The 27091-nt window shown below is 48.0% G+C and overlaps 1 protein-coding gene across 2 annotated transcripts; it reads right to left on the bottom strand.

Moving 5' to 3' along the window:
- Positions 1-461: 461 nt before the first annotated feature.
- RFLNA (refilin A) lies at positions 462-26051 on the bottom strand. Of its 2 annotated transcripts, none has more exons than XM_024196827.3 (4): positions 25963-26051; positions 24547-24907; positions 5750-5859; positions 462-2068 (listed from the first exon to the last, which is right to left on the bottom strand). In XM_024196827.3, the coding sequence occupies exons 2-4, from the start codon at positions 24751-24753 to the stop codon at positions 1714-1716; spliced, it is 672 nt and encodes a 223-aa protein (XP_024052595.1). In that variant the 5' UTR covers positions 24754-24907; positions 25963-26051; the 3' UTR covers positions 462-1713. The 2 variants fall into 2 exon arrangements, with proteins under 2 accessions (XP_024052595.1, XP_024052594.1); XM_024196826.3 differs by lacking the exon at positions 25963-26051 and adding an exon at positions 25302-25356.
- Positions 26052-27091: the final 1040 nt, after the last annotated feature.

The following is a 27091-nucleotide window of genomic DNA, read 5'->3' as shown; positions in this document are numbered from 1 at the left end:
TGTCTTGCTGCAGTTTATCCCCAGAGGGAAATGAAAACAGCTAACAACAGATCAGTACAGCGATACCACATATGGAGTACTGCACTAAAACAGAGCCTGCCAGAGCACTGTTGTTCTCTTTTCTCGTTCCCTTTCAATGCTGATGCCAGTTGAAGCCCTAGAGCGGACGGTTTCCTCGGAGCTTAGATACAAGTGAAAGTGAGCATTTAAAAAAGAGCAACCAACTTCCCTCTTCCAGCTTCAGCTCACAAAAAAATAAAGTACCAGGAGGTTAAATCCATTCTTTGTGAAGAAGAGGTGGGAAAAGGGTGTCAAATCAGTCTCTGCTAGCAGGGGTCTGTCTCGGGGACAAGGCGACATGCAGACGCCGTCTAACCCAGTGACAGGATCTGTTAGTGCCAGATCTCCGAGAGCTTGTAGGTGGCAGGGAGGGATCAGCCAGGTTTGAAGCTGGCTGCTGGTGCTGGCACCTTCTGAAGGCTGCCCACCTCCGTGTTTTTACAGCTGCATGGGAAGTAACCAGCTTGGGGGAGGAACAGAGGGTAGGAATAGGCGGTTCCTTTCATTGTCCTTGGATGAATTATTACTATTGTGCACTATTACCGGACTCAGCAGGCTGGCGATGAGCCTCGGCCCCATTCTGCTGAATTTTGGAAACATCTGTCCTGTTGACAGTCTTCAACTCGGAGTTTAAAATTCTGCTCCTGCTAGGGTCTTTATCATCTCATATAACAGAAAAGACTTTTGGTCCTCAAGGAATTGCCCTTGAAAGCATATTCTCCTACACCTAGTTAACCTGATTGTCGTAAGCTGCCTTTGCATAAAATCAGGTTAATCCTGAATTAGATCTGTCCTCTCTGTGTGTTTTATCCCTGTTAGCTAAGCTTTCTGCCATTTTCCCTGGCTTGCATCCTCCTTAGAATGCAAATCTCCCCTGAAGCATTCCATTCTCGGCTCCCCTAGAAGCCCCTTGCACGGTATCCCGCTATGGCATGTAAACATCTGGCTCCTCAGAAGGGTCTCGAATGAGAGTTTGGCACTTGCCTATTCTGGAAAGGCTGGTGCCCTGTCAACACGATCGATTGTCTTCCCTGTTTTGGTGACAATTTTTTTAAAAAAAAAAAGTTAAATCGGAGGTCACTGTGGTGCTGCAATGCAATCCTGGAGCAGTCCTCCAGATGCGGATTCGGAGTGGGATCGATGTTTTATGCAATTAAAAATAACAAGTATCTTCTCTGTGTTTAAACACTAGGAGAAGCAGGCAGATAGCAGCTGTGCAGGTTGGATGGTGAGTCTGCAGCTGGTCTTCTCCGATCAGACAGGATCAGCTTCCAAGGCACTGCTAAGTCGTGCCTACGTGCTAGAGAAGACCCACGGAGCTGGGAAGCAGCACTATAACATATGGTAACTGCAAACCTAGGGCCTTTGCTGTCTGATTTCATTGAAATGCTATTTAAAATAGAGATGTGTCAAAAAATAAAATAAAAATCCAGAGCGTGAACATCAAAAATGTCCCACAACACACGCCAGCCTTGTGCTGACCAAATCCATAAAGAGTACGACCCCTCTAGGCCTCCTCTTGGAGCAGTTCAGATGCGTCTAAGACCACGCACGCCCAGCCGCTAGTAGTCAAGGGCCCGTTGCCATCAATGAAGGCACCTGGCCAAATCTGTCTGTCCGGAGAGGCCAGCGAAGGACGCGGCCTTGTGGTCGTCAGAGCCCCCCACGGGCGGACGAAAGGGTCTCGCTGTAGATGACGCAGGGGCTGGTTTCTTCGCACAGCTCCAGCTGCACGCTGGATGCGAACCAGCGCTTGGCACAGCCCAGGCTGTAGGTGAGGGTGGTTCGGTAAATGTTCTTGGTGCGTTTGGGGAAGATGATGGTTGTGCTCTGGAACCGCAGGGGCTTCTGTCGGGGCTCGAAGATCAGCTGCGACTTGTAGTTCCTCCAGGTGCAGTTTGGCGTGGCGATGACCGTCTCGCTGTAGGCAGTTATGGTGGGGATGGGTCCGTAGAAGATGTCGTCCCTGTAGTGTTTCTCTGAGTCATATTTCACCTCCGAGTTGCATCTGAAAAGGGCAGCGAGAAGTCAGGCAGCGAAGGGAGCGCATAGGACAGGAGGGCTCTGTGCTGACCCGCTCCTATCTTCTGCCACGATCTTGCCCCAACCAAAGCAAATGGTGCTCTAGGGAGGGCTGGGCAGATGGACCCTCTGGCGCAGAGCAGCAGCAGAATGCCCTTGCTGCAACCACAGGTTTGCAATAGCCATCTCCGTTGCTGCAGCCACCCATCTCCTGGTTGTTCTGCTTAGTTGTGAATCCATGATCCCAACTCCCCATGGGTGGTGGGGCACAGGGATCCCCACTGGAGCCTGGCTGCCTGCCATAGAGAGGATTAGGACTCCCTGCACAGGCACATGGGTTCCTGCCCCTTTCCCTGGACAGCAGAACAGCTCTGGTTTGGTTGCTCCACAGTGTCATCCCTGCTCCCTCCTTGGGCCTTAGGGTTGTCCCGGCCCTAAGCCAGGATCCCTTTTAGCTGAGTTCCACAGTGAGAGCAAGCCCAGACACAGTGGTGAAGGGCACAGCTGTTGGCCACTTGTTGCTGGTGCCCCGTGTGTGGGAGGCAGAGGAGTTGGAGAGAAACAGATGTTCAGCCAGAGGCTGGAAGGGTGAGCCTCGTCAAGGATTCCTGACATTTTAGGTGCATCCGGGGCCCACCCCTGCTTTTCCACCACGTGGTGTGCTGGCTTCCTAGTCTCTACCCGAAACACATCAGTGGTCTCTGGCAGAGCTTCTGCGGCTAGTCTCTTGGAGCATTGCCATCAACTATGATGGCAAAGGATTCCCTTGATTCTTAAATCATGCTGCATAAGGGAACAGATTGTCATCATGCAGCACACCACCTTCCCCTGGCATTGTGCCGGAAAGAGGCAGCCCTCCCTTACGGGTAGTGCACAGGGAGCATGGGAAATGGACATGCAAGCTGGGTGAAAACTGCCTCTATTGGTTCATGCTCCTGTACTCCTAATGGGGACCCTTAGGTGGCCCTAAGGCGGATGCCTTTCTGGTCTCTGCTGTGCACCAGTGTCAGCTCCTGCCCTCACTTGGCAAGAAAATAACACCCTGGACATGGTTATTAAAGGGAGATAGAGGGGGCTTGATTGAGTTGTTTAACACCTTCTGCCCATCCCTCCCATATTAGAGCAAAGGGTCACCTGCCTAGAGCAATGACAGCTTGATTTACATGTCACCTAGAGCACAAAGCCATTGCCCCCAAACTAGGCTGCAGTAGGGAAAAAGGGAGTGAAGTGACCCAGCACAACCTCAAAAAGCTGTGCCAAATGGGTAGAGGAAATCCTGAACTAGCCATAAACCAAGGAGCATGAGGGAGTGGATGGAGATTGCTTGATGGTTTGGGTTCTACAGAAACGCCAGTGATGGGTCAAAACTAGGGCTGTCAATTAATCGCAGTTAACTCACGTGATTAACTCAAATCTAATCATGATTTAAAAAATTAATCGCAGTTTTCATTGCATTGTTAAACAATAGAATATCAATAGAAATTTATTAAATATTTTTGGGTGGTGTTCTACATTTTCAAATATATTGATTTCAGTTACAACACAGAATACAAAGTGTACACTGCTCACTTTATATTATTACTTTTGATTTCAAATATTTGTACTATGCTTTGTAGCATGCTTTCAGAAGTCTTAATAGAGCAACACTTCAATGCAGAAACTACAGAACCCGAACCACCAAAAAAGAAAATCAACCTTCTGCTGGTGGCATCTGACTCAGATGATGAAAATGAACATGTGTTGGACCGCACAGCTTTGGATTGCTATCGAGCAGAACCCATCATCAGCATGGACACACGTCCTCTGGAATGGTGGTTGAAGCATGAAGGGACATATGAATCTTTAGCGCATCCGGCATGTAAATATCTTGTGACGCCGGCTACAACAGTGCCATGAGAACACCTGTTCTCACTTTCAGATGACATTATGAACAAGAAGCGGGCAGCAATGTAAACAAAGTTGTTTGTGCGACTGGCTGAACAAGAAATAGGACTGTGTGGACTTGTAGGCTCTAAAGTTTTACATTGGTTTATTTTTTAGTGCAATTTTTTTGTACATAATTCTACATTTGTAAGTTCAACTTTCATGATAAAGAGATTGCACTACAGTACTTGTATTAGGTGAATTGAAAAATACTATTTCTTTTGTTTTTTACAGTGCAAATATTTGTAATAAAAATATAAAGTGAGCACTGTACACTTTGTATTTTGTGGTGTAATTGAAATCAATATATTTGAAAATGTAGAAAACACCCAAAAATATTTAAATAAATGGTATTCTATTATTGTTTAACAGTGCGATTAATTGAGATTAATTTTTTTAATCGCTTGACAGCCCTACAAAATCTCAACCCAAACAGGGAGAAGCTGCAAGGTCTGGTTCACGCTGCCTACACACAACGAGCACTGCGGGGCTTGGCCACCATTAAGATGGGGATAAAAAATAGACACCAAGTTCATTAACAATGGCTCTTCTAGCCTTGTTGGTTTCTCTATCTATATTCCATTGTGCACCTAACCTTCTCTACTTGCTCATGTGCACAAGCCGGTAACCCTGCAAGGTAAATATCCTTAAACTGTATGCTCTTTGGGACAGAGACTGTCTTTTGTTTGTTCTGTGTCCGTACAACATCTAGCAGCATGGGGTCCTCGTCCATGATGGGTTCCTAGGTGCTACAGTTATACAGATGATAATAAAAAATCTGGTTTTAGTAAAGCTTAGACTGTAGGGAACTGTGGGACTTTCATGCGTTTTACTGCTCCAAACCTTTCAACTGCAATCAGCAGGTAAGGAATTTGCAGCTCTGTGAAAAAAGATTAAAAGCTGGGTGTGTCCACGTCAATTACCTCCACCCTGGAGGGAGCCTGGAGGATTATGTGGCACACGTAACATGATCTGCCTTAATGTATTTTGCACAGCTAGGTGTATAAGCAAGCAAGTCGCTTGGTGCACATAAAACAAGACTCCTGTGTAATCGTCATAAAAACATGCCTGCCAGCTGTTCCTGGATAACCAGACATTTATCCGGGTACGTTCCCAGGACAGTCTTTGTGTGGGTTGGGGGGAGTTGTATTCACAACCTCCCCCTCCCTCTAATTATTACCACAAGCTGGGTGAGTAACCATACTGAAAATGCACGTTGGTGTTTTTAAAGTGAATTCCAGGCTGGCAAGAAGAGACCCAGACTGTGAGCCCTGGTACCGTGTAGGCAGCAAAGCACCAGCCTCCCAGCATTGAATGTCAGCAGGCCTCTGTCACGGGCTAGAAGGACTGCCCTTAGGGGCAGAGGATAGACTGCCCCATGGAGATGGATCTAACCTTGGCCTCTCTGTTGCGAGCAGCAATAAAATGGACGCCAGTTATGGAGACCACCAGCTCGTTCCGCGTTGGCCACCAAACAGCATTCCAGATGGTAATGGTTTTCTATCCCGGCCTGCGCTGGATTTGATATAATCTGGAAATGAAGACCTCCATCTCCTATTACCAACCCCGGAACCACCCTCGCTTCCACCACCCCTGTCAGTTTCTTTTTAGTTCAGGAATTAATCTCCCACTTCCTCCTCCCCTTCACCCCTAACGAAATAACCGTGACACCCATTGATAAACACCGTTAATCTTTTGCAGAAGAAAATGTACTGGGGGAGGGAAGAAACCCCTCCATATGTACCTAATTTCCTGCACAGGTTCAGGGTTGACCTCAATGCTTTCGCCAAAGAACACCGGGAACATTCGAGGCCTCATCTCTGGCACAGAAGAGTTCACAAGAAGGTAAGGCATCTACAGGAAAAACAGGGAAAGAACAGCACTTCAAGCATTAGGACACAGCAGAATGCTGCTGGTGTTATTTACGACATACACTGTTCAGTCATTGAGCATGCCACCGGCGCTATGGCCAAATTCAACCCTGGTGAAGGTGGGTGCAACTCCTCTGAATTCAGACCCCCCTGGGTTCATGCTCTGCTGGGACTGCCCAAGAAGACATCCTCTGTGGCAGGTGCTTTTTGTGACGTGGACACGGGCTGGAGAGACAGCACCAACTCATGTCAGACTGCTGGTGGTAATTGCTTTACATGACAAGGGGCCAAACTTTGCTGCCAGCTAGACTGGTGTAAATCCCAGGTAACTCCACTGACTTCCATGGAATAACTGTGGATTCACCCTAGTGTAAATAAGATATTCTGGCCAATGACTTCATTGGCATTGCACTCAGTTGCACCAGGTCTGAATTTGCCCCTCCCACTCCCTCAAGGCCCTTTAACTCCCACTTACAGTCCCTCTTACTTCTGGGAGCAGAGTAGGGCTCGCAATGGTTATCCAGTCGATCTGTTCGTGTCAGTGCATGGGGAGAAGGGATTCTTCCTTACTCAGGTTACAAAGCTCAAAGGCTCATTTCTCAAAGGGTTGGGCCAGATCCTCAGCTAGTGCATGCTGGGGTAGTTCCTTTGACGTCAACACCAATTTAAATCAACCCCCGAACTGGGAGGTGCAAGAATAGGCGCTTCACGGACTCTGATCGGCTTTTCAAGTGGTTTGGCCCGATGGTGCATCCCCACTAACACTGTCTGTACTTATGTGGTTGCTTTCATTTCTCCCACCCTGGTTGCAACACCAGAATTAGCATTACACAGCTGAGCCTCTGCCAGCACCACCCTAGACACTGCCAGTAGCCGTCCCATCGCAGTGCCTCCTTCTGAGCGCCCAGCCCTGACGTAAGCTGATCTAGCCCTACAATCCAGGGTCGCCTCGCTACCCTGCAGAGTCTTTCATTTGGAATGTTATCCCCTTCCCGTATATCTTTTTCATTTGAATTATTCTTTTCTTCCCTTATTGCTCCTGCTATTGTGAGCCAGTGAGACTAGATAGTTTTCATGTGGGGTCCCCTGCTCAAAATGGGCCTGATCAGCAAAGTTCCAGATCTGGAGGTGGATCTAATGTTTGGGAGGGGTGAGGTGGTTCAGACCTGCTGTGGGTCCATCTATGTTTTGTATATTCCTTCCTCTCCTGCTGCTGCTGATCTACATAGGATGAAGCCTGCCTGGATACTCACTGCTTAACCTCTGTCTTGAAATGTCGCTGCCCAAGGATCATGAGGAAAATCCTTCCTGGGGCAGGGATCTAACAAAGCTTTGAGTCTCAAAACGTTTTCCAGTAAGCATTGCGCATGAGAGCCTCAGTGGCTTTGTTTCCCCCAATGAGTGCCCTGTTCTGGGGCAGTACATAGTGATGCACTAATGCCCACTTACTCCAACGGGAATGGAGGAGTGAAAACATAGGCCACATTCCCCCGCCTGCTATGTCCACCTTGTGCAGGGGAAGCATCTCCCGCTACCCCTCCTCCACCAGGGGGAGTGTCAGGGCGTGGCAGAGCAGAGCTCCATTGCCCCCGATGCTCCTTCGGAGTATGGCCCCTGGGGGGCTGCAGCTCCAACTTGCACCGGGGCAGGGCAGCTCTGCATCAGGGAGCTGCAACTAGCCCCCTCTTTTGGAATGGAGCATCCAGCCTGATGTACCTTGATTTGGGCTATTCACCCCTGCAGCTGAGTAGCCCTCCTGGTCCTTGCTCCTCGCTAGAAATACTGCAATCCCCAAATGTCCAGGGGACCTGCAGGGAGGCAGAGCGCCTATCGCTGAGTTCAGCAAACAAGCCATTCACTGCCCCACAGCTGTTTCTGCTTTTTCTGCACCAATGAACACCTCCTGGAATGTTTGTTCCTCTAGCCTAGGAGACCACATTCGGACATGGTGGAGATTAATTGGTGCCTTTTGTTATATTTTCTCAGCCTTGTGAATCTGGGGCTTTAAAACAAAGTGACATAGAGCACTGGGATAGACTCTGAGCACCTTCTCCTGAAGCTTGGGAATGTAGCTGCTTTGCAACTTCTATATGGGACGATGTCAGAAAAACTAGGTTCGGTGGGGAGGGCACAAATGGAAGATAAGTACCCAACTCCCATCGAAAATCAATGGGATTTGGATGCCTTTGAAAATCGGTCTTTTAGTCTTAAATGTTAGTCGTCAGTGGAAATCGCATCCCATTCTATAATAAAGTCAATATCCTGAACATCTAGAGCGCCTCCCTGCTGACTATTTGAAACTCACTTTGCAAACATTTCAGCCTCAATATCTTCTTAGTGAAGCAAACTAACAATGGGCAAACACCAAGGATTCCCCTTTATCCAAAGCACCAACGTTCAGGGGTTCAGACAAATAATTCTCAGTTTGACTCGTCTCTAAAGCAAACCAAATAAAATGGATTCAGACAGCTTGGGGAACACTGAGGGATTCCAAATTTCTAGTTACTCTCTTGTCCTCTATCAAGAAACACGTTCTTCCTCTCTCTGTATTCCTCCCCGAAGTACGGAGTAAATTTGTGCATGCCCTACATTTTAGATTTTGACCCAGTCATTTATTCAGAACCCTTGAACACCTTAGTAGCTGTTCATACATAAAGCCTAATGGGAAAATAATCATCTATATGGTCTGATTGATGATCAGTAGGGGGGAAGTATTGGAGGACCCATAAAGTTCTCTGAAATAATGTTGAGACAAAGAGCTTCTTCCAGCAATATAATGTAGCTGTCTATTCTCACAAAGGCCAGTAGCTTCTCTAGCACACAGGAAAAGCTGCTTAAGTCTCTTTCTCCTTAGATCTGGGGCCAGATTCTCTGCTGGTATAAACTGAGGTGGCTCCATGGAAGTTACTGGGGCAGAGTTTTTGCACTGAAGGCAATTAACCGTTGGAGCAACTTACCGAGGGATGTGGTGGGCTCTCCATCATTTGAAATTGTTGGGTGTCTTTATATGAGACGTGTTCTAGTGCAACCACAAATTATTGGGCCTACAGCAGGAATTACTAGGAGAAATCTTATGGCCTGTGTTGTACAGGTTGGACTGGATGACCACAACGGTCCCTTCTGGCCTACAAATTTATGACTCTATGGAACTGCTTCAATTTACATCAGCAACAAATCTGACCTCTGAAGTTCTTGGCAGGGAGGAGGGGCTTAGGGGTAAGGCATTTTCAGAAATGTGCCACAGGACATGAAGAAGGCTCCCTGACTACCAGGAAAACTAATCATGAACTCCTCTCCAGCATAATGTCCTTAAACATAAGTTCCCAGATCGAGTGAGCCGGCATCTGCTGTCTGGAGCCAGTGCAGCTGCTACGTTAGCTCTGTGGTACTCCCTTGGAAGGCTGCCGTTGTGTGTTTCAGTCCCCACAGCCACTTTGCCGTTGGTTTTGATTTATGAAACACAGGAACCTGGTGTCCCTCTAGGGAAATGTCTGGCGGCCTCTGGGCAGAGTTTAAAGGTGTCTAAGGCAGGTGAAAAACCCTTGAAAACATAATTCTCTCCACCCTGTGCAAGCTGAATCTATGCATGACAGAACCTGAGCCCATTTCTCAGCAGTCGCCCATTAAATAACAGTGAATAGCCTACGAATGTGGAGGATCCACTTGACGGTAGCTGACTGGATGGCTTCTAGCTTCCCTCTCTCTTTGAATTGTCTTTCATCTCTGGGTTCCTTACGGCTGGGTGGATCTGCTGCGATGGTGCACTCGGCCCAACAGGCCGCAGGAAGTACTGGCAGTCTCCAGAGGCCCTGTGCTAAGAAGATCTCTAACTGTCTCTGCAGAGGCAAGAGGTTCTGAGATGCATCAAACTTTGGGGGGCTTAGCCTGAACTGAAAAGTAAGACTTTGGAGCTTCTACTCCATGCCCAGACAACGTAGTTCTAGAAAATAAAAAGCAAGACCTAAATACTTTTCTAGAGTGAAATTCATGCCTGTGCAGAGGGCCAGCTCCAGGCCTATGCACCACTTAAGTTTCCTGTAAGCCCCCTGGGCCATATCCTCGGGTGATATAAATTGGCATAACTCCACTGACTTCAATGGCACAATCCCGATTTACATCAGCAGACCACCTGGGCTTAAGTGGTGCGTAAGCTGAGAGCTTTTGCTTTTGACTGGCAATGAAGTTTCAGCATTTCATCTGAATTCTCAGGACCACAGACTCCAGTTTATCGCGTTGCTCTATTACCAGCCAGTTCTTTTTAAACCAGTGAGATTAAAAAAAAATCCCTCCTTTTATCAAATGTTGCTGCTCCATCATCGATAATAGCCAGTATTTGCACAGTGCTATGGAAAAGGCTTGTCTGCACTGACTTTCATCTCCTATCCAAATGGGAAAGGTCATTCCTGCTTATTCCTGGCTCACATTCAACACTCATGAGGAAGGGGTGGGCATTTCTATTTGTAAATAAAGCTCTTTGCCTTTTGCATGTGATTCTTTTACAGGGCTATTTTCCATGACAGTATAACATGCCTTGCCTTAGATCGGTATGCTAGCTTTCACCTCTTGTCTGTGGCTAGTGCTCTGTTTGAAAGCACCTAATCTGCAAGGGTTTTTTGTTGTTGTTGTTTGTTGTTGTGGGTGGGGGCGGGGGAGGCAAATTGTACGCAGACACATTTGTAGCATCGGGTAACTGCAAACATGCACCTGCAAACCATTGCAGATTGCTTCTACTTGAGTGGGAAGCAGAGCTGGGAATATGCATCCCTCAATATGCACCCATTGGGAATGCGCAAGCGAGAGAGAAACGTAACTAGCTGTTGGGTGCTCTCAGTGTGACCTGCACAGGCAGAAGTAGTAAAATGGAAAAGAATAACATGCTGAAGACTGTTTAGACACAGCCTGGTCTACTAGGTGCCTTCTTGTTCTGTAACATCAGCAATCAGCATGTATTTTTAGTGCAAAAGAATTTGCTGGCTTTGTCTTGTTTTTATAATTCTATGACCAAATTTATCCTTGGCATAACTCCATTGATTTCAGTTTGGTCCCCGATGTTTGTAATCTAACCCAGTCTATCTAGATGGAATCTAACAATCAGAGAGCAGGATGGGACGTAAGTGGGGGATGGGGGGGGTCAGATAATCCCACATCTACTCCTGAAGGGTTCTGACCACTATCAAAGACAGGATACTGGACTACATGGACCCGGGGTCCGATCCAGTGGGGGAATTCCTATGTTTCTAATCAGCCAGATCCTCAGCTGGAGTAAATCACTATTGCGCCATTGATTTCAGTAGAGTTACACTGATTTTACACCAGCTGAGGATCTAGGCTGTGCCCATGGTCATGATATCAGAGCAAGGATTTATCAAAGAGCCCGGTTTCTCTTTACTGGTAGCCAAGGTCAGGAGATTGTCGGCATTGGGATCCCCAGGGTTGGACTGTGTGAAGATGTGGATGGGATCCCTCCAAGAGGAGAGCGTGCTGGGTGCTCTTCCCTTTGAGTCCATTCTGAACCAATGCCCCAGCAGGTGGTAGATGGGCCCTGAAGGGACAGTGCCAGGCACAGACCTGGATAGACAAAATAATGTCTATAGAAATGAGCATTTTCAAAACATCCAGGGTGAAATTCTGTTTGCGTGGGACAGAAGGGAGGAATTTTGCCCCCGCGGTGAGGAACAGACTTGAATGGATAAATGGCTTTTTATTACCTTGTTGAAGAATTTGCACAGTGCTGGTGCCAGCCCTATAGTAACTGACTAGTTAGTGGGAAAGAGGGAAAGAAATGCCTAAAACAATACTTCAGTGCTCCGGCTAACTGGAGGGACAGATGCTGGCAAGGTCTATTTGAGAAGAACAATGAGCAATGCAAAACGGGTAGAAGACAACCTTCTCCCCAGCCCTCCACAGGGCTTTCCCAGCTGATATCCAAATGATGTGCAGGAATTACCTCGCCACCATTCGACAGAACAGGATGCAGTACAAAGAACACTGGCCCCAACTGAAATTACAGCGGGAGTTCAGGTGGCGGAGTGTAATGTTCAGGGTTGGACTCTGACCAGCCCCCTGGGGCTAACACCTCTGTCCTGACACAAAGTGCCCCTGGATCTTTGAGAAGCCCACAAGAAGCTGGGGCTTTTCAGACGGCATCTCCGACAGTACAGCAGCCCTCAGCCATAGGCCGGGGCATTGGTTTGGAACTGACCCAGAGGGGAAAGCACCTGCCTATTGAATTACCAACTCTCTTTCCAGCATCATCTAGATTTTCCTTGGCAGGATTCCATCCTCCTCCTCAGCCTGTCCAACCCTGCTTAGCATGCCTGAGCTGACAGGATGACAGCACGAGAAAACAGAGCTGGAGCAGCTATACATGCTACATCGCAGCCCTCAAGGAGACTCAAGCTCAGCTTGCTTTGGCCTATGGCTACACGGTTATTTTAAAATCTAAACCGTTGAGTTGATGTCATGTGCATTTGCCATCTCCTACAGGGGGCAAGGAAAGCTGCTTTCACAACCAAGGAAGCCGCTTTGGCACCCAAAACCAGATTTCCAGCTACCTTGCAATCAAACACTTCACACTGTCCTATTTCCCCTGAAACCATCACCCTGCAAAGACTTTGCATGTGGTAGCTCCGCTTTTCCCTGCACTGTTTCCTGCAGAAGCGTCCATCTTAGGGCATGCGCAGAAGACTAAAACTATGTATAGAGGCAATTCCCGCCATGATTCAGTTTGTTCTTGGCATGCTATTAACTCCACTCTATCTGATTGGATATAGGTAGGTATTAATACTGCACTCATCACCACGGCATCTTGTCCTTCTCATAATTGGATCTGACACATGAACCCTTGGAGGGAACCACACAAAATATAGTTGAACTGAAAGTATTAAATAGTAAGGGGGAAATGTGCAAAAGCATCTAAGGGATTTAGGAGCTCAATTCCTGTTGATTTTTGAAAATGTCTCCCTAAATCAGAGAGACAAGGTGGGTGAGGGAATATCTTTTATTGGAACAACTTCCGTTGGTGAAAGAGACAAACTTTTGAGCTACACAGAGCTCTTCTTCAGGTCACAGTGGGCAAAAGCTTTGGCTCCAGCATCTTAACCAACATGCCCACTGTATGTTATCAAACCATTTGATCAAAGAGCTAGTCAAAGACCTGGACCAATGATCAAAATGCTGCCAGTGAGGGATGAATCTCATATACTAAGTCGGTCAAGTGTTGTCTTACTCTGCATTTGAAGTGACGGGAATGTGTGTTCTTTACTTCCACTGCCAAGAGGGAAAGGAACTTTTACTAAAGTGGAACTATTTGGAATTCAGCTGCCCTTCATGTGCTAGCTGGTTTCAGTGAACCTGTCCAATAATCCCTGTTGCACTTTAGCTAACGCCAGTTCATTACAGCGCTGAGTAACAAACTTGGTGACAAGGTAACTGGGAGCATTCTTGAGGGATTAGCACATTAGAAGTCCAGACCTCATAATGTTTCCCCCAAGTGCAGCTCCAGAGCACAATTCTGTTCTCAGCTCTGCACAGCTGATCTCATTCTCCTTACTAACACGCACAAATCGCGTGCTGATTCAAGGGGCATTGCGTGCATCCCAGGACGGTAGGACACTGGAGCCAACATATTCCATGTGACTCAGAGAGCAAGACCATGCCCACAGCACTTCATGTAATCTGCACTTTTGTCCAAACTTGTGTACAAAGGGGGTCTGTGAATGGAGAATGTTAGATAGCTGATTGCACGGTGTGTATCCTGCTAAATCAGATCATGGACACAGCAGCACTAGGTGTTTGTCGAAGTAATTAACTCATTAATACAACAGGGCCCCTCCGCTGGAAACAGGAGCCTGTCACAGGAATTGGAACACTGTCTGTTGCATAGCAAGGGCCCATCCTACACAACTGAACTCAACGGGAGTTTTGCCATTCACTTCAATGGGAGCAGGAACAGGTCTTCAAATGCATCCACTCCTGAATGCTGGTCACGGGACCATTTTTATGCAGGCTATGGAGTTTGCAAAGGTACTGGCAGGGGAACGATCAAAGTAGAAAATGATACATTGGCATAGGTACCAAATGTAAATCTATGTTAGCATTGCTCCTGCAGGCTTAATTTGAGATATAAACTACATATATCTGGGTAATCAATAAAGAACAGAACTGCAGAATGACATGTTGAGCTGGTGATTGCCACTCTTCTACCATCAGAGACAGTAACAGTGTCACAACTAACTACACAAGAACGGCCATGCGGGGTCAGACCAATGGTCTATCTAGCCCAGTATCCTGTCTTTAGACAGTGGCGACAAAGGGAATGAACAGAACAGGACAATCATCAAGTGATCCATCCCCTGTCATCCAGTCCCAGCTTCTGTCAGTCAGAGGTTTAGGGACACCCAGAGCATGGGGTTGCATCACCAACCATCTTGGCTAACAGCCATTGATGGATTTATCCTCCATGAACTTATCTAATTCTTTCTGAACCCAGTTATACCCTTGGCGTTCACAACATCCACTGACAATGAGTCCACAAGTCCAATCATACAACTGCTGCATGAGAACTCTCTTGAAGTCACTTAGAATTCTGCATGTGGAGGGCCTAAGTGGCTTATAAAACTTGGCGTACACTGAAAGACCATTCATAAAACACTGCAGTTTGCTCCCACTCTAAGCAATCAAAAACCTTGCATAGTGACGAGGACACTAAATAGCAGCACTTGTTTTATGGAGCAGCTCTTTGGAGGAATCCCAGCTGAGGTTCTGTTTGTCCCTACAGCATTCAGAGTTTTGAAGCATCTTCCCTTCCATCTAATCTGTAGTTACTGAGTGAAGAATGGGGATTAAATTAAATGTGTCCATCTCTGTATCTTCATTACAGCAGAGTTAGTGGCAGATGTTCCTGGAGTTAAGGTAGCAAAACAGTTTCCAACCTAAACTCCCTATTTTCACACATTCGCAGCCAAAGCTGGTTTAAAAAAGGGGGGGGGGGGGTTTGATTTTTTTTTTTTTTAAATTTCACAGTTAGTTATTTTGAAATCTGAAATTCCAAAATTATAAAAGGGGGAATCCGCTTTACACTTGTTTGAAAAATGAGGCAGTTTCACCAAAATTTCATCAACATTTTCCCCACCTCCAATTTCAGCAATATTTTGAGATTCAAAATAATGTTGCTCAGCGCAACTTCTAGCTTTCCCAAGTGTTTGCCTCTGGGGCTGAAATGTGACATGCCTGGTGTCTGCCAGAGGCTGGATGGTGGGGGAAGATCTGAGCACAATCCCGGCAACTGGGCCAACCGAGGCACGGGCAGGGGAAGTGAGCGGTCTCAGATCACACAGCAGGTCAGCGATCATGCTGGGAATAGAACCCAGGAGTCCTGGCCATTAGACAGTGCTACCTCCCAAACAGCCCTTCATGATCCATAAGGAAAGCAGAGGCCAAGCCTATGGGTAGAAATGAAAATACATATTGGATATTTGTAATCCACACCCTTTGGATCACTGGTGTCCTCTGACACGCAGCTAGGTGTTCCTCCCCTCCTCTGACGCTCCCATCAGCATCCCCCTGAAAGTCACCACCCTTACACTCTGTCCAGGGATGGGATTGCTCCCAAGAGTGCACCTGGGAGAGGGCTCAAGAACAAATTAACCCTGTGCAGAGTCAGCACCAGGCCCATACAACTTCTGCCTGCAAACCAGCACTTCAGTGGTACATCTGCTCTGCGAAGGGGTGAATTTCATCCCAAAGCACGTCTTTAACAAGGGACAGAATAGACTATTTTCTTTCTAGTAAAGAATTTGCCCCTAACACCGAAGGGTTAAAATGTTACTAAAAAACTTAAGTTATTTCTTGTTTGGCAGCATTTTTTCCCTCTTTCTCAACTCCTGTGCCTTTCAGGCATGTAAGGGCATGGGCAGCTAAGCTCAGCTTTTGAAAGCTACCCCATGATAAACACACACAAAAAGGGTTCCCCAGACAGGTGTTCAACCCCCTGCCCTGAGCTGTGTTTTATCTATTCCGACATAAGTATCACTAAGGGTTACTATGCAGGGACAACTGGCCATCAGCTTAATATCTGCTGGAGGACTACGGGAAATGCACCTGAATGTTTGGCGTATATAGCGTGGTGAAACCTGTTCAGAACAATTGCATAAATAAGCCAGTACGGAGACTGGAGTTCCTCTAGCCACGATAACCATGGGGCAGGGTCTGTCCTTTTGTTCTGTGTTTGCACAGTGCCTAGACCAGTGGGGTCCTGGCCCGTGATTAGGGCTCTTAGGCGCTACAGTAACACAAATAATAAAGAAGAGAATCAGGCAGATACTTAGCCCTATTAGAACGCCTTGTGCTCAGAGACTCGAGGCATTTTCCAGAAGGAAATGGATTGCAGATTGGGAAGCTAGGAGGGGAGCCTTTCCACCACAAAAAGTGACAACCCTGGCACCCCTTTTGCCCCCAAACCCTTACCAACCACACCAAAAAAGGAAATTAATAGAATCTAAAAAAGGAACAACAACAAAATCAACCCCCTACCCCATACGACTTTAGACTCCGAAAAGAGAGCAAAGGCTCCATGAAGTCTACTAGGGACTTCGCTACTGCTATTGATTTTATGTGGAAGAGGCTCAGATCCTATGGTGATGGGCAGCAGTCTGAAACAGGTTGATCGATATGAACCAAAAGAAGAAATCACTTGCCCGAGTGTCAGAAGTAGGAACTGAATTCAAGTCACCAGCAGCCTCTTCTAGTTAACCCCCGTACTAATCTCTTTCCAGATTTCACGTGAACATACTGGTCCATGAAAATGTCATTTTCAGCAAGCTGACATTTACAGCAGTAATGAAATATTTGCCTGAGTTATTCAGTGGAGATGATACATCTACATCTGTTTTAACCGGTAAGATACACTTGGTTAATAGATGATTGTGCATTGCTAATGTCTTGATGTACTGGAGATTACAAGCCCTGTTATTCATGCAACTATCATGTTCCCAGAAACAGGACAGGTTTCATTTGAAAGTGATAACAGTCAATGGAGACATCAAATTGAAAGCGTGGCGGGTAGTCCTAGTGTTATGGAATATTTAATTTTAGATAATTACATCCTGCAGCTCTCAATCAACTTTTTGTTTCAAGTGGGAAATGTATGGTACTTAACTTCTAGTCCAAAAGAGCTATATAGTGATGCAGTGGGGTGTCAACTAGCTGAAAGGTTCCACCCTAGAGGTGGCTACATTTTCATAGCCGGTGAAGTGATTCCTGTATATCTATCTAAAAATTATGTGCCAAATCCTGCAGTCTTTACTCTTGCAAAACTCCCCCGATTTTATTTAAATTCTGTGTACGTTTTGCCTGAGTAAAGCCGACAGGATTTGGTTGTGGCATGCCTATCTGTCTCTGTGTATATCTGCGCAGCAGCTGGGAGCGTGCTTCCCAGCTCGGGTAGGCAGACGCTCACTAGCTCTGCTCAATCTAAGGTGCTAAAAAGAGCAGGATGGTGGGGACCCGAGTACCATCCTGCCCAACCCCAGTGGGTCTTGGGTGGCTAGCCCAAGCTGCTGCCCATGCTGCCATGGCCACACTGCTATTTTTCAAGCTAGCACATGCACATGTACCTGAATGGAGAATTAGATCTCCCAGCAGCTGTGTACATACCCTGTGTTCTCCCTCACCCGCAGGGTACGTGCAGTGTTTGGGGCCAGACGTTCAGCCTGGGTAAATCAGTGCATTCAATGGAGCTGTGCAGCCGGATGGCAGCTGAGATCTGCCCCTATGTATTTAATTTTCAAAACATTTGGGGATCTTTGGGGCAATGGACACTATATCCTAGAAAGACTTTAGTACAGAAAGATGGATCCGTGTAGCTATGAAATGAACTGAGAGCTGCTTGCCCAAACTAGGCAGACGCAGTTCCGTTCCTGCAATTTGTGTTCTGGCATCCGGAGACTGGATGGGGACTAGAAAAGAACACTACATCCCTTCAGAGAGACCCTGTATTTGACAGACAGGAGGGGCTGGGCCCTGCTTTACATGCAGGCCTGACATTTTGGGATTCCCACTCATGTGACTGCTAGGAGTGAGATATTAATCAACACACAGACGCAAAGGTTAGTTGGAGCAGTCTATAAACAAGAGCATGTTAGCCTGGTGAGTAACTGGAATGCTGAGCTGGCATATGGTTTGTAGATTAGGCAGTGCCCGAGGCCTGCCAGCTCTCTCCTGCCAGGGATGTTTCAAAGAGGTGGCGAAATGGGCCCAGATTCATATGCGAGGCGATGAGGTGGAGCAAGAGCTGGATTCTGGCAAAAAGGGGTGCGGGGCAGAGAGGGAGGTGAGACTGGAAATGAATGCCAATCCCATCAGCATGAATTCCAAAGGCTTCCTGTGGGGTATGGGTGGGGCTCGGATGTGGCAGGGTCTCATGGCTTCAGAGGGGGGCATGCTGCTATTTGGAATGGGGGGAGGGAGGGAGGGATTTACAGGGAGCCTCACACCTCTGTGAACTTTCTTCAGGGATCTCAGGATGTGTGGGGGTTTGAAGGGCCACCAAACTCCACCTCCTAGAAGGGATGATGGCTTTTTCACTTGACTTAGGCCCTGCTGCAGCTTTTGATGTGTGTGTGTGGGGGGAGGGGGGTAAACTGGCCCCTAAGGACCCAAAGTTGATGGGACATTTGGCCTGGGCAAGGCCTGACAGATGCATTATCCCCCGCCACACACACACACACTTCTCACCCAGAAGGTACCTTCCACGCATGGATCGCCTCCATCCATGCTGTCTCCATGGCACCATCTCCCCCAGAGGGCCCGTTGTGGGGTAGGAGGTGGTATCCTAAAGGGACTGGCATGCACATTGCCCCATCTTAGCAGGCATGCCAGTGAACTGGGGATGGGTGGCATAGGAAGCCATGGATTCTGGGGGCTAAATATCCTGCTCATTCCATGGGCATGAGGTGGTGGTGGGGAACCCACACGCCTTGCATGGAACATTGCGATTTCCAACTCGTTCTCCCCTCTGTCATGGACTGTCCCATGGGACAAATTTTCCCCGAGTAAGGATTTGATCCAAAGGGCTGTATCTGGACCTCAGTTATTTACGTAGAATACCCTGGGGTGGGGACACTTCTCATGTGGAGTGACGGGGTGTTGCTCTGGTTAAATTAGCGGACAGTGATGTATCAGCCTTTCAGATAACAAGGAACCTGTTGCAAACGGGACAGTGCTGGGAACAGACGGCCCTGCCCTCCGTGGCTCCCAGATGACAGGCCTGCTGCCGAGGGAGCTGGGGGAGCTGTGTCTGCAAATTATTTTGACAAAGGGCCAAGCACATCCAAATAAATTTGACAGACTTTTTTTCCACATGCATAGTGGGGCAAAAGCAAAATAGAGCCGTTTGACTCAGTGACGCAGCACATACTTGCATCCAGACAAATGGGTACGATGCTTCCCACTCTCGGCCCAGGCATGGACCCAGTTCTTTATATGCTGAAGTACCAGTAAGCATCAGCAGCCAAGCTAAGCAGAGAACGTATGCGTTTCCAAAGGGGTGTGGTTTAGAGCTACAGTGCCACTTCCATAGCGCCTTCTACCTTCCAGACACGAGGAAGGCCCCATTCCTGCAAGGATCTCCATGTGGGCAAATCCCCATTGAGGCCAATGGGGCTTCATGCAGGCACAAAAGTCTGACTGCAGAACTCTTTACACGATCAGGGGCTTTGTGAAGGCTCACGACTCCCCTATGAATGAGGTATCATCCCCATTTCACACGTGGGGAAACTGAGGTATAGTGGGTCTGGGACTGGACCAGAGTGACACAGTTCCTGACTCCCAGCCGTGTGGTTTAACCACCCATATCCTTCCCTGTTTTCATCCTCTGTCTTTCACCGCCCCCCTTGCCCCAACACCACATGAGCTCTGATCAGGGCCCATTTCTGCTGCTTTGTTTTATGTTAATGTGAGCAAATGATTCAGCACCGAACACCTCTAGCCAGATCACGTACATTCCCTCTTTTGGGGACAGAATTTCTGGGCCCTCTGAGAAAGCTGTGGATTGTGTGTCTGTGCGGGGAGGGGGACAACTTCCACCTGCATACCACATTTCTCTAGCAACTCTCCCTCCCCCAGAAAATCCTGGCATCTTATTGCCGTCCCTTTTTGGGACCCCAAAGCTGCCAGAGTCCCCATGTACCATATGCAGCTCAGCGCTGAAGGCAAGTATCACCCAGGAACCTTTTTTAAAGTCGTAAACAGTAAACCCACAAGTAAGTTCTGAGCAGACAACCTTTGGGCCTGATTCTGATCTCATTTCCACTGGTGTAAATCCACTGAAAACAATGGAGTTATATCGGTGAGCTGAGAATCGGACCCTCCGCATCAGAACTGTATTCCTGGGCAATCTTAGGAGTAAGTTTTCTGCGGGGGTAACTGCACTGAAGACTGAGAATCTGCCCATTGATCCCTGTCCACTTCTTTCTAGCAGCTGTTTTCTTGTGAAAGCTGTTAACGTATGCTTGTTCTTGCAGCTGATATTAGGGGTCTTCCTTTCTGCCTGACATACAATACAATGTATACTTTGTCTTTCTAATATAATGTATGGGATGTTTTGTAACACAAGATCCAATGTGCTTGAGAATAAAAATTAAAAATTCAGTCATCTTTTAAATTTAAAAGATAGCTAAAAGTCACTCTGTATTTCTAGGCTATATACTTCTCATGGGGACGCTTGCCCGTACGCACAAAGCAGCTGAAGACTCTCCAATGAATGGGTTACTTGGGAGAATTAAAAGTAAGTTTCCCTGTATTCCAAGCAAAGTCCAATATAATGGTGTTGAGCTTGCGGTATTTATTACTCTGGCTCTAAATTGCCTTTCATATTTTCTTGGATCCCAAAGCTGTAGCCAACTTGGCTGGTTAAATGTGAATAACTGGTGCATTGTCTTCAAAACAAAGTCTGGCTTATTAAAAAGAAGAGTTTGCTTTTTTATAGTTAAAGTTAATCACACCAAACACAGGGAATGTGGACTGTAAACAGAAGAATGTCCCTGGGAAGTACATACAAGATCATTTCAGTATGTATGTCAAGAATTATCCCAGCGCTAGAAAAATTCTTAAATCTCTCTTTAAAGCTGGAACCAAATACCTGAACCCCAGGAAGATTAAAACTGGAGTGTTTGATAATATTGTAATAAGAAATGCCATGAAATACTTCAACTATTTTTCCAGGTACAACTAGACTTACTGGAATTGTACCGGATCGATTTTTGGAGATTAGGAATATAGCTTATACATATTTTACTGTATTATAGCACAGACTATTCTCAGCTTTATCTCATGTATAAATACCACAAATAATAATATAATAGGTGCTAAACACGCACGATTTAGTCTGCAAATAGCATTAATTATTGATTCACCAATTGCGCATGCTCTCTGATAAATTGCAAAGAGCAGGGCAATTAAAACAGGAGCACAAATTCATGGATTGCATAATTACTCACAGATTTGTGAGTTCTCCTTAAATGGTGAGACGAAAGCTAATTAGAAGCTGACATTTAATAGTATGAAGCAAGCATCATTCTCCATAGTTTTACTTTCTTAACAGAACCAGTTGCAAGCACAGTATTCGCAGAGTGGAAATTAGATGGAGCGAAATTCCATTTATAGAAAAGTAGAATGACAGTCCCATACAAATAAATAACATATTTTACTATTTTGCAGTGTGCCAACTGCAAGTCTGATTAGAGTAAATCTCCACTTATGGTACAGTCCCATGTCTCAAGCACTTGCATTGCTTCCTCCTCCATATTAGCACATAAGATTGCTTTTTATATTAGTGGGTCTGTGTTTCTTCTACACCTACTAGAGCATAAAGCCTACATCCTAACAGCAAGGGCTCATAGCTAACACTGTTGTCATGTGGTGTCCAGTTGGCAAACAATTATAACATTAACCTCTCAAAATGCTGCCTAATGTTTGTGTGTTCAAAATCAAAGAAATAGCTGGACAATAGAATTTTGTTTTTCCATAAATCTTAGAAAATATTTATTCTACAGGAGTCAAGAAGACCCCAGGAGTTAATTCAGCCAGAGTATTCCGCTATTCCATTATTTGCACCCACTTATACCAAGGTTGAATTTGGTCCCTGATAAGTAAGGTGCCATTTTCTGTACAATCTCCTTTTCAGAGGAGATGACCGAAGAGTGTACAGGGTCTCTGATAACTATCTTGCATGGCAGCTGATCTGACTCCATTGTAGAGTTTTATACATGTTTCTAGCTGTTTTTCAGTTCATTAATCCCTCCTCACACATTTCATTTTACAAATGCATAACAAGGACCAGATCCTGCAAAGTCTTAGGCATGGGGGTACCCAAGTAGATACCCCCCTGAAGTTAATGAAAACTGTTCCTATGTGTAAAATTACTCACATGTGGGATGAGGCTCCAAGTTTGGAACCTCAATATTTACTTTATGAATTTGTTTTTTAAAATTAAAACCCACCCTATCACTTTGGTGAGCAACAGTTAGTACTCGTGTGAGGACTTTGGCATATTAAGGTGTAAAAAACAGTTTTCAATAAAACATTAAACACATCCTGAGAACCTGAAAAGAAGGTGAACTTTCAGTGCAAATCTGCACAGGGGGAAGAAGGTACTAGAGTGGTAACTGAAATTCATAAAGTGTTGTTCTTTCCTATGGAGAGCTAACATCTCTATGCTGCATATAGTTTTTACTCTGTATTTAAGCCAATTAAATGTCTGGTTGAATACATCTAAAAATCTGTTTTTTTAACAGAAAAATGTTTGAAAGAACCTTGGGCAAAATCCTTCCCTCCAGCAACTCCTCCTAAGCCTCAGTCTTTAAAAGCAATTTATAATTCAACAGATTGAAATTGACAAAATGAAGCAGAACAAAAATCATAATAAATCTGCTTAAATCCTCCTCCAACCTCAAACACTTCACAGACCCTTTGTCAAGATGATCAGAATCAGGTTTCTATCTATATAGCTGCTGCCAGGATTTCCAATAGAGCTGTACTGTTCAGCCATACCGTGGATAACTTTTCAAACTGCATCACGCTCTGAAGCACGATTCAAGCAAATAGCAGTAGCACAGAGCCACCTCTCAAGCAAAAACAACTTCATCCTTTGGAAGAGAACATGAACGTTTCCAAATCTTGTCTCTGATACCAACGGCCCTGACACATGTACATAAACTGTTCTGAATAGCGCACTGTTCCACGTTCAGAGCAGAAATGACTGTAGCACTGTTGCTTCATGCTCACAAACAAATCAGACTGATTTGGAATGAAACAGTTTCAGCAAGCTGAGAAGCCAGCTCTGGTATGTCTAGTCACAACTTCAGACCTAGCCACATGTAGCATTGCAATAACCAGCCTTGTACTCTCTCTTACTGTACAGAACCATGTCACCCAGGCCAGTGGTTCTCAGCCAGGGGCACACGTACCACTGGGGGTATATCAGCTCATCCAGATATTTGCCTAGTTTTACAACAGGGTACATAGAACGCACTAACAAAGTCAGCACAAACTAAAATTTCATACAGACAATGACATATTTATACTGCTTTATATACTATACACTGAAATGTAACTACAATATTTATATTCCAATTGATTTATTTTATAATATGGTTAAAAGGAGAAAATCAGCACTTTTTCAATAACAGTGCGCTGTGACACTCTTGTATTTTCATGTCTGATTTTGTAAGCAAGTAGTTTAAGTGAGATGAAACATGGGAGTATGCAAGACAAATCAGACTCCTGAAAGGGGTACAGTAGCCTGGAAAGGTTGAGAGCCACTGAGCGAGGCTGATTTATTTATTTTTTTACACTGGAAATTGGAGCATGTGTCTGATACGTTTTAATTAGCAAACCCTTACTATGATTTATCCTCCAGTTCCCAATCCAAACTGCAAATAATTCTCCACAGGGAAGTGATGGGGGCTTTGAATGTCCCCAGATCCCCCTGAACTCTGTCACTGGTTGTCCACCAGGGCCCAAACATTTGCCAGCCAATCCTAACAGCACAGTAAGGAAGTAGGCTGCTGGCTGCTTCCACAGTTTGCAGCTGGAGCAGGGGTTCTAGGTTTGAAGTGTAGCTGTCTTCAGGAAGGATTAACCCATGATGTGCTCTGTAAGAGCCTTTTAATGTTTTGCCTCTGGGGTTCACCAGTGGCCCATCTCACCTTATGAAGCCTGGATGAAGAGAGGGATTAATCATGAGGGAGTCTCACTCCTCACTAGAGACCACATCCAGGTCACCCTGAGGTGCAGGGGGTTGGGTTTACAAAGAGGGTCCATTTGTAAAACCCAGATCCAGGTTTGGATCCAATGCTGGAAGCTCCTGGAATCCTGGTTTGGGTCTGAGTCACTCTTCTCAGTCCCTGCCTGCCTCTGACACCCAAACAGGGTAGTACAAACCCACTTTCTTCCTCCCACCCTTTGTCCCTCTTGTCTATTTGGATTGTAAACTCTCTGGGGCAGATCCCAGAACAAAAGTGTCCTGATGTGTAATAGGGGGTGGTCCCCAGTGAAAGATGGAGACAGTTCCCCCACTTAAACCCCTGTGGAGCCAGGAACAGGAACCACCCCAGCCTCTCACCCTTGGGAGGAAGCTGTAGGGCCCTAGGGGGGTGGGAAAGGCTCTTACCACTTTGCCTTCCTTGGCTTCCTTTCTGGGCCCATGTCCTGGGTGATCCGTCCCCGTGCTGCTGCCCCCAATGATCCCGGGAGCCAGGGTGTAGAAAGGGGGGCTAGGGCTGGGAGGCAGCCCAGAATCCGGACTGTCCAGCAGGCCCTCCCGGCTCTTCTCTTTCAGACTCTCTTCCATTCCTTGCAGGTGCAGGTGGCCCACCATCTCTGGGGGGCAGCGGAGCCAAGCTGAAGAAAATCCGCCTCCTTCCTGAGCTTGAAGGTAGGAGGTGAAGGGCTTCGGGCACGGCCAGGAGCCCCACAGTCCAGCCAAGGAGCCGCCCCCGCTCTGGCACTGCTGCCCGCAGCCCGAGCTGACCCTGCGGGGGAAGGGAGCAGAGAGGGCGCATCAGAGACAAGACCAGCCCTGATCCGCTCCCAACCTCGGTCACGCTGGGTGCCCTGCCCCTAGCAAAGCCCAGGGCAAGAGGCTAAAGCTGCCGAAGAAGGTTCCACTCCTGTCCCTAGCCCCAGCGCAGAGCGCACCGACCCTACCGCCGGGGCAGAGCGCACGGCGTCCCCTTCCCCAGCCCTGTCCCCGAAGCAGAGCGCACGTATGAGACCCTCTCGCTCCCTAGAGCAAAGCACACAGGACCCTTCCCCGCCCCCTCCGCCAGGCGCAGATCCCCTGGCTCCCTGCCCTTGGGATACAGCGCACGCTCCCCCCTCCCCTTGTCACCAATCGCTGAACCGGGGATAGAGCGCTCGGCTCACCCCGAGCCTCTCTCCTCGGAGCAGAGCGCACGGCGATCCACCGCCCGCCCCTGCACCTGGGCCACTGACAGCGCCACCAGGGCAGGGCGCGGGGAACGCAGGGCACCGACCCGCCCCCCTCCAGCGCCCCCGTCTCCGCCCCGCACGGATCCGCCCCTGTGCTCGGTGCACTGAGCCGGGCAAACTAGCCCAGCCCCCCTCGCCTCGCCGGGCGCGGCCACGCTCTCCGCACGCCGGGGGGTGCATGGGGAGCAGGGGCACGGATCGACCCCAGGCTGCCTCGCCGGGCCACGCCAGGAGCGAAGCGGAGCCGGGCTGGGGATTGGTGCCCCCCCTCCGTGTTTGGCTTTACACGCTTCCTTCCTGCTGCGCCCCAAACACGCCCAGCAGCAGAGCCGGGGCGACGGGGGCACAGGGCAGGCGGCTGCCCACCGCCTCCCCCTGGCGAGCAGACCGGGAGCCAGCGCTCAGTGTTGGGGAGCCCCTGGCGGGGGGGGGGTGTCCCTCGTGCGTTTGCAAAGCGCAAACCTCCCCCGCGCGCACACCCTGCTGCCCCCCGACGCCAGCCGGGCCCGGAGCCCCGCACCCCGCTGCGGGAGGCCGGGTGCGCCCGGAGAACCGGCGGGAGGCGCGGAGCCGAGCGCAAGCAGCGGCCGTTTACGTGCGGTGCAGCGAGCGGTCCCCCGCGGCGGGCGGCTCCCCGCAGCAGCAGCCCGGCGGGACTGAGCGCTCGGAACTGGCTCGGCGGCTGCCTGGGCGCGCTCCAGCGCCGGCAGCCAGGGAGAGCTCGCCCGGCCCCGCCGGTCCTGCGCTTCGCAGCAGCCGCTCGGGCGCAGGGGGCTGCTGCCGCCGGAGAGGTATTGGGGAAATCCTGCCGCTCGCTTTGGTTCTCCCCGCCTCCTGCCGCTTAATGGAGTGGGTGGAGAACCAAGGGGCCCTTCCCCCCTCGAACCCTAGCCCCCCCTTCTGTGCATGTTCAGTCACTTCCCGGGCAGGGGAACGGGCTTCTCGCAGCCCCCTCGCTGGCTTTTTCGGTGCTGTGCATTGTTACTGGCTCGGGCAAGGCCAACACACCCGCCCCTGTAGCCTCCAGGCTTTTTTTTGGGGGGGGGGAGCTCCCTCTCACCCCCATCCAGCTACCCCATACACTTGTCTGGGTTCTTATTTATAGGCCCATCCACAGGGCTGGGCATTGCCCAGTGGGCTGGAGAGCGCCTCTGAGAGCAGCATTTCCCAGAGGGGGAAGCTGGGGAAGGCTCTTGGAAGATGGGCCTTTAACAACATATGCCAGGCTGGTTTCCTGAAGGCCTAAATCCACACCAGGCCCTTGACTTTAGTGACGCGACACTGATTTACATCAGCTAAGAAGCGCTGATCTTACCGCCGCATGCCGTGGCTGTAACATTAGGGTGCCCCAGCACCTCGACCTTTTGGACACCCAGGCTGGGGCTACAATTAAAAGTTAGGTAACCACAGCGACATAGGGCAGGGCTGTGCAAAAGCCACACGGGGAGCACCCTAACTGTGTGTACCTAACTCCCCCTCCCCTCCCACGTAGCTGCAGCTATCGATGGACAAATGCTTCCCATCGTTTGGGGTGGTGGTGTTCCTACACCATCAGGACAACCGCCTTCCGTCGGCTGCGGCTACACCAGGGGTTGTGGCCGTTCCAAAAACTCAGCAAACCAATCTAGTACAACAGGAAAAGCTTTTATTTTTGCTTGGTTTCTGCAAAGATAAACTGCAGAATGGGTTTTCTTACAGCTTACAATGTGGAGAGAATGTGAGTC

The sequence above is a fragment of the Terrapene carolina genome, unplaced genomic scaffold (assembly GCF_002925995.2).
Source record: "Terrapene carolina triunguis isolate 2854851 unplaced genomic scaffold, T_m_triunguis-2.0 Scaffold234, whole genome shotgun sequence".
NCBI lineage: Eukaryota > Metazoa > Chordata > Testudines > Emydidae > Terrapene > Terrapene triunguis.
The sequence above is the reverse complement of the archived record's forward strand: the minus strand, read 5'-3'. Positions and strand labels throughout refer to the sequence as shown.

Coding starts and splice junctions, on each gene's coding strand:
- RFLNA (XM_024196827.3), bottom strand. CDS start 24,753: ATGGTGGGCCACCTGCACCTGCAAGGAATGGAAGAGAGTCTGAAAGAG. Junction 5,860..24,546: donor AAGCCAAGGAAGGCAAAGTG/GTAAGAGCCTTT, acceptor TTTTTCCTGTAG/ATGCCTTACCTTCTTGTGAA. Junction 2,069..5,749: donor GAACCTGTGCAGGAAATTAG/GTACATATGGAG, acceptor TGCCCTTTTCAG/ATGCAACTCGGAGGTGAAAT.